Source organism: Oncorhynchus masou, chromosome 17 (assembly GCF_036934945.1).
Source record: "Oncorhynchus masou masou isolate Uvic2021 chromosome 17, UVic_Omas_1.1, whole genome shotgun sequence".
Classification (NCBI taxonomy): domain Eukaryota; kingdom Metazoa; phylum Chordata; class Actinopteri; order Salmoniformes; family Salmonidae; genus Oncorhynchus; species Oncorhynchus masou.
The window spans coordinates 13,224,334-13,231,501 of record NC_088228.1 but is presented as its reverse complement, the minus strand read 5'-3'; the positions used below and the strand labels follow the sequence as shown (position 1 = coordinate 13,231,501).

At 44.5% G+C, this 7,168-nt stretch overlaps 1 protein-coding gene across 1 annotated transcript in view; it reads left to right on the top strand.

Moving 5' to 3' along the window:
- The first annotated feature begins 207 nt into the window (after positions 1-207).
- Positions 208-7,168, top strand: part of LOC135558524 (CREB-regulated transcription coactivator 1-like) — a 65,536-nt gene continuing 58,575 nt past the window's right edge. Inside the window, exon 1 of the mRNA XM_064992385.1 lies at positions 208-363. Within this exon, the coding sequence (XP_064848457.1) occupies positions 232-363 (132 nt within the window). The 5' untranslated portion in view covers positions 208-231. The remainder of the gene's footprint in view (positions 364-7,168) is intronic.

The following is a 7,168-nucleotide window of genomic DNA, read 5'->3' as shown; positions in this document are numbered from 1 at the left end:
TGTTCAATAGGGGATCATTTATTTTAAAAAATATAATTGATTTTAGATTATCCGCAAGTGGACAGTGGATAAAACGTTTAAGAAATGACCTATCCCTTTTCGCATTTTACCCATCCCTGGTTAAAAATGTGGGAAACGCGGGCGTTCCAGATGTGCGCCTTAACTACGCCCACGCGCAAGGACGTGGGCACGCAACGTCTCTGGAGGGAAAGCGGAGCAGAAGAGCGAAACATGGCGACATCGAATAATCCGCGGAAATTTAGCGAGAAAATCGCTTTGCATAATCAGAAACAGGCAGAAGAGACAGCAGCATTCGAGGAAGTGATGAAAGATTTGAGTATTACCCGAGCAGCGAGGGTAAGCGTGTCTGTTTTTAGCTATTTGCTGTGAATGCTCGCGACCTGTCAAATGCAGTAATATGTGCGGCGGCACGTAGTTTGGCCAGGGAGGTAAACAATAATAAACAGACCCATATGCCAGCAAATATGATTTGCATGAATGGAAACCAGTCTCCTTACTATCACATTCGTGTAGTTAGTTATTATCAAATGGAGAGGAATCCCGAGGCCAATCGTCTTCAAAAGTTGCACAGTATTATAGCTGCTCCAGTGCAAATATGGGGCGTGCATGCGTGTTTGACAGCGCGCATCAAAATAGAGCTTTGTTTTTTCTGCATGCACTCTCGGCGAGGAAGAAGCGTGAGATGAACAGCACTTTCTATGCATTGAAGCTTTTGGGACAGCAGTATTTTGAGTATATAGATCAATCAACAAAGACATGTAGCCTAATAATCAGGTGGAAAACCCAGTCGTGAGACTGAGCAGACAAGTAGAGTAAATTTGATTGACAGCGTCATATTAAAGACGAGTCAACCCCGCACAGATTATGATGACCGTAAAGCGCATGCCGCATCAATGTCATGTCAGTGGTCTCAACTGTAGTTAAATTTCCCGACAAAATAGCATGGGTGTATTTTAAATAGTTTTAAATGGACCGGTATGGGAAAATAATGACAGAAGTTAGTATTTTGAATTTCGTGGTTGCACATTGAGATTCGTGGTTGCAAGTACGATTTTGAAATGTGTAATTTAATTAGGCAAGCATGTATCATCATGATGTGTGATTTATTTTTATTTATTTTTAACAAATTGTTGCAAATTTGTAATTTGAATACATTCAATAAGATTTGCAAGAATTATTTATTTTCTGGGACTTGAAGAATGATTATGCCAGTGATCTTTAGGTCATAGCTCTAGAAAGAGGCCAGAGTTCCCCACTTACAATTGGATGGATGACCTTTCAAAACGTATTTTCCCAGTCTGAGCTCGTGTTTTCCCAAGTTCCCAATTGTCTTGAACTCACTGAAGTCAGATTTTTCAGTTCCGAGTTAACAGTTGTTTTGAGCGTTCCAGAATTTATGCTGGATTGACAGCATGGCCAATGTTGAATGTTTATCATTTGAAGCTTGGAAAAGAGACCCTTAAACCCAGACTTGGGACCACACAGCCACTCCACTGAATAGCAGGCTAGTGATTTCTTTGCAATGCTTGCAGTTAGCCACCAATTCCATCAAAACCACTCATTGTTGAATTTGCGACTTCCAACATGTTGTGTAATGTTTATGGCCGATGAGCACCAATACGTTTTATCAATATCATTTCTCTTCAATGAAATGCTGCTACAAAGGGTAGCAGCAGCTCTACCCTTAGATTTGGCTCTTCCGTTGCAACGTTCCCCTGAGGCCCATCTGCCAGCCTGCTGCTAGCCCCGGCCTGCTAGCTGTCTGAATTGCCGTGCCTCCAGCTCGCCTAGCTACTCACTGGACCCTATGATCACTCAGCTACACATGCCTCTCTCTAATTTCAATATGCCTGGTCTATTGCTGTTTTGGTTAGTAGTTTGTGTCTTAATTCACTGTAGAGCCTCCAGCCCTGCTCAATATTCCTTAACTAGCCCTTATGTTCCACCCCCCACACATGCAGTAACCGCACCTGGCTTAAATGGTGCCTCTAGAGACAAAACCTCTCTCATCGTCACTCAATGCCAAGGCTTACCTCCACTGTACTCACATCCAACCATACCCTTGTCTGTACATTGCCTTGAATCTATTCTTCAGTCCAGAAACCTGCTCCTTTTACTCTCTGTTCCAAACGCATTAGACAACCAGTTCTTATAGCCTTTAGCTGTACCCTTATCCTACTCCTCCTCTGTTCCTCTGGTGATGTAGAGGTTAACCCAGGCCCTGCAGCCCCTCCAGCGTCACTCCCATTCCCCAGGCGCTCTTATTTGTTGACTTCTGTAACTGTAAAAGCATTGGTTTCATGCATGCTAACATTAGAAGCCTCCTCCCTAAGTTTATTTTATTCACTGCTTTAGCACACTCCGCCAACCCGGATGTCCTAGCCGTGTCTGAATCCTGGCTTAGGAAGGCCACCAAAAATCCTGAAATTTCCATCCCTAACTATAACATTTTCCACCAGATAGAACTGCCAAAGGGAGCGGAGTTGCAAGCTACTGAAGAGAGGGCCTGCAGACTGTCTTACTATCCAGGTCTGTGCCCAAACAATTCAAGCTTCTACTTTTAAAAATCCACCTTTCCAGAAACAAGTCTCTCACCGTTGCCTCTTGATATAGACCCCCCTCGGCCCCCAGTTATGCCCTGGACACCATATGTTAATTGATCGCCCCCCATCTATCTTCATGCTTAACATCCCGGCCGTCCTACAATCTAAGCTTGATGCCCTCAATCTCACACAAATCATCAAGGAACCTACCAGATACAACCCTAAATCTGTAACCATGGTCACCCTCTTAGATATCCTGACCAACCTGCCCTCTAAATACACCTCTGCTGTCTTCAACCAGGATCTCAGCGTTAACTGCCTCATTGTCTGCGTGCGTACTGGGTCCTCTGTCAAACGACTACCCCTCATCACTGTCAAACGCTTCCTAAAACACTTCAGTGAGCAGGCCTTTCTTACCGACCTGGCCCGGGTATCTTGGAAGGATATTGACCTCATCTCGTCAGTAGAGGATGCCTGGTTGCTCTTCAAAAGTGCTTTCCTCTCCATCTTAAATAAACATGCCCCATTCAAAAAATGTAGAACTAAGAACAGATATAGCCTTTGGTTCACCCCAGACTTGACTGCCCTTGACCAGCACAAAAACATCCTGTGGCATTCTGCATTAGCATCGAATAGCCCCCGCGACATGCAACTTTTCAGGGAAGTCAGGATGTTTACACAGGCAGTTAGGAAAGCTAAGGCTAGCTTTTTCAAACAGATATTTGCATCCTGTAGCACTAATTCCAAAAGGTTTTGGGACACTGTAAAGTCCATGGAGAATAAGAGCACTTACTCCCAGCTGCCCACTGCACTGAGGATAGGAAACACTGTCACCACCGATAAATCTACAATAATCGATCATTTCAATAAGCATTTTTCCATGGCTGGCCAAGCTTTCCACCTGGCTACCCCTACCCTGACCTACATCTCAGCACCCCCTGCAGCAACTTGCCCAAACCCCTCCCCCCACTTCTCCTTCACCCAACTACAGATAGCTGATGTTCTGAAAGAGCTGCAAAATCTGGACCCCTACAAATCAGCTGGGCTAGATAACCTGGACCCTCCCTTTTCTAAAATTAACCGCTGAAATTGTTGCAACCCCTATTGCTAGCCGATTCAACCTCTCTTTCGTATCGTCTGAGATCCTCAAAGATTGGAAAGCTGCTGTGGTCATCCCCATCTTCAAAGGGGGAGACACTCTAGACCCAAACTGTTATAGACCTATATCCATTCTGCCCTGCCTTTCTAAAATCTTCGAAAGCCAAGTTCATAAGCAGATCACCGACCATTTCGAATCCCACCGTACCTTCTCCACTATGCAATCAGGTTTCCGAGCTGGTCGTGGGTCCACCTCAGCCACGCTCAAGGTCCTAAGCGATATCATAACTGCCATCGATAAAAGACATTACTGTGCAGCCGTCTTCATCGACCTGACCAAGGCTTTCGACTCTGTCAATCACCGCATTCTTATCGGCAGACTCAATAGCATTGGCTTCTCAAATGACTGCCTTGCCTGGTTCATCAACTACTTCTCAGACAGAGTTCAGTATGTCAAATCGGAGGGCCTGTTGTCCGGACCTCTGGCAGTCTCTATGGGGGTGCCACAGGGTTCAATTCTTGGGCCGACTCTTTTCTCTGTATATATCAAAGATGTCGCTTGCTGCGGGTGATTCTCTGATCCACCTCTATGCAGACGACACCTTTCTGGATACACCTGGCCCTTTGGACAAGGTGCTAACAAACCTCCGAATGAGTTTCGAGGCCATACAACACTCCTTCCGTGGCCTCCAACTGCTTTTAAATGCTAGTTAAACTAAATGCATGCTCTTCAACCGATTTCTGCCCGCACCCTCCCGCCCGAATAGCGTCACTACTCTGGCCGGTTCTGACCTAGAATATGTGGACAAATACCTAGGTGTCTGGTTAGACTGTAAACTCTTCTTCCAGACTCACATTAAGCATCTCCAATCCAAAATTAAATCTAGAATTGGCTTCCTATTTCACAACAAAGCATAATTCACTCATGCCGCCAAACTTGCCCTTGTAAAACTGACCATCCTACCGATCCTTGACTTTGGCGATGTCATTTACAAAATAGCCCCCAACACTCTACTCAGCAAACTGGATGTAGTCTGTCACAGTGCCATCTGTTTTATTTCCAAAGCCCCATATACTACCCACCACTGCGACCTGTATGCTCTCGTTGGACTGGCCCTCACTACATATCCGCCACCAAACCCACTGGCTCCAGGTCATCTATAAGTCTTTGCTAGGTAAAGCCCCGCCTTATCTCAGCTCACTGGTCACCATAGCAACACCCACCCGTAGCACGCGCTCCAGCAGGTATATTGCACTGGTCATCCCCAAAGCCAAAACTTCCTTTGGCCGCCTTTCCTTCCAGTTCTCTGCTGCCAATGACTGGAACGAATTGCAAAAATCTCTGAAGCTGGAGTCTTATATCTCCCTCTCTAACTTTAAGCATCAGCTGTCAGAGCAGCTTACCGATCACTGTACCTATACACAGCCAATCTGTAAATAGCACACCCGACTAACTCATCCCCATATTATTACTTACCCTCTTGCTCTTTTGCACCCCAATATCTCTACTTGCACATCATCATCTGCACATCTATCACTCCAGTATTAATGCTAAATTGTAATTATTTTCGCCTCTAGGGCCTATTTATTGCCTACCTCCCTACTTGTTCTCAACTGGCCTACATGGTGAAATAAAATGTAAAAAAATGGCAGTGAAGTAGTGTCCCCATGAGTGACAGAACACTGAGCCAATCACTGGTGCAACTAGAAAACATGACCAACCCCTACGCTCCATATTTTCCACTGGCTACCACCACAGTAAGCACTGAGCAAGGCTGAAATACCTGCATTTTGGCATTTATTAATTCAATCATTTTTATTTTACATTGTTTGCAAACTGATATGTGACACGTATTAACACCAAAATAACAGGCAACACACCGCCCCCCAAAAATATGGTATGTTTGTTTTTTTAGCTAAAAATGTGGGGCTCAAAACAGGTGGGGCTCTGCCTGTGGGAGCATTACATTTGCCAAAAGAAAGTCAAAGTCAAGTATGACCACATGTGTAAGTTAGGGTTAGACATGCTACAGTAGAGATTTTCAAAGTATTTCTGCAGTTTTGTTTCATAGCTGCTATTTTATATATTTGTATTTTTGGACCCCATTTTTCTCTCCAATTTCGTGATGTCCTATTGTTAGTTAGTCTTGTCCCATCGCTGCAACTCCCATACAGACTCAGGAGAAGCAAAGTTTGAGAGCCATGCTTCCTCCGAAACATGACCCCGCCAAGCCGCGCTGCTTCTTGACTCACTGCTCGCATAACCCGGAAGCTAGCCGCACCAACGTGTCAGAGGAAAAACTGTACCGCATGTCGGCATGAGTCAGCGTGCACGTGCCCTGCCCGCCACAAGGAGTTGCTAGAGCGCGATGGGAGAAGGATATCCCGGATGGCCAAACCCTCCCCTAACCTGGATGACGCTGGGCCAATTGTACGCTGCCTTATGGGTTTCCCAATCGCGGCCGGCTGCGACACATCCTGGGATCGAACCCGTGTCTGTAGTGGCGCCTTAGAGCGCTATACCACTAGGGAGGCCGGTCATAGCTGCTATTTGAACAAAGAAATAGGAATCCTATATCCCACCTCATGCAGAAACACTGCCTGGCATGGGAGCTGTGCGCAATGAGTGAAGTGCTGATCGATTCATTTTTGGAGGCACTGTGCACAGGCATAAAAGCTGGTCTAATTTACTCGATGGTAGACAAAGTGAAACATTGTCCTGTGTTTCTTGGCTGTTTACATTGTTTTGTTCACAAGTTTGGTTGTTTTTCAACTTGAGTCTGCTGCTTCAACTAATAGCAAAGAGATGTCCTTGTAGTATCCCAAATATGACACGTGAAAGGACTCAAGTGGCCCCATTACTATGTTAACCTCCCACCCTTAAAGGGGCAGCTGAACATTTTCTCTGATATTTTGATTATTAAAAGACTCGGGTTACAAAAAATTAAAAGAAATTTAGCATTGTACCACATTACTTCTTACTAATACATTTATTTTTATAGAAACAGTACAAAGCATATAATCCGTTTTGTTTTTTGACTTAATTATGCAAAAATATTTTGTCTAGTACAAAATCTGAGTGGTGGGGCAACGTTCTAAGGCGTTACTACAACAATCCCATAAGTATAGAAGGTAGTGTGATGTTACAGCTATCTTTAGACATACAGTACCACCACTGAATTATCTTAATTATTACTCAACTAAACGAGGCCTATTGGAAATATGAAAATGATCAATGAAATCACCAGGTAGTGCATGACTTGGACAGGAGATCACCGGAGCTGAGTACCGGCACCTAACATGTTCTACTGCTTGAGCTCCTGTTCCTTTTTTAATAGAATATTAGCTCAGAGGTATAGTGGAGCTCCTGTACCTAAATATAAACAGTACCGGCACCTATTTCAGCTCAAGTCAAGGACTGCAAGTATTGTGGCAAAGTTGTGTCCGTAGCAGATTGCTAAAACGTTAGCCAGCTTTATATGGATAATATTAATGCAGGTAGGCTA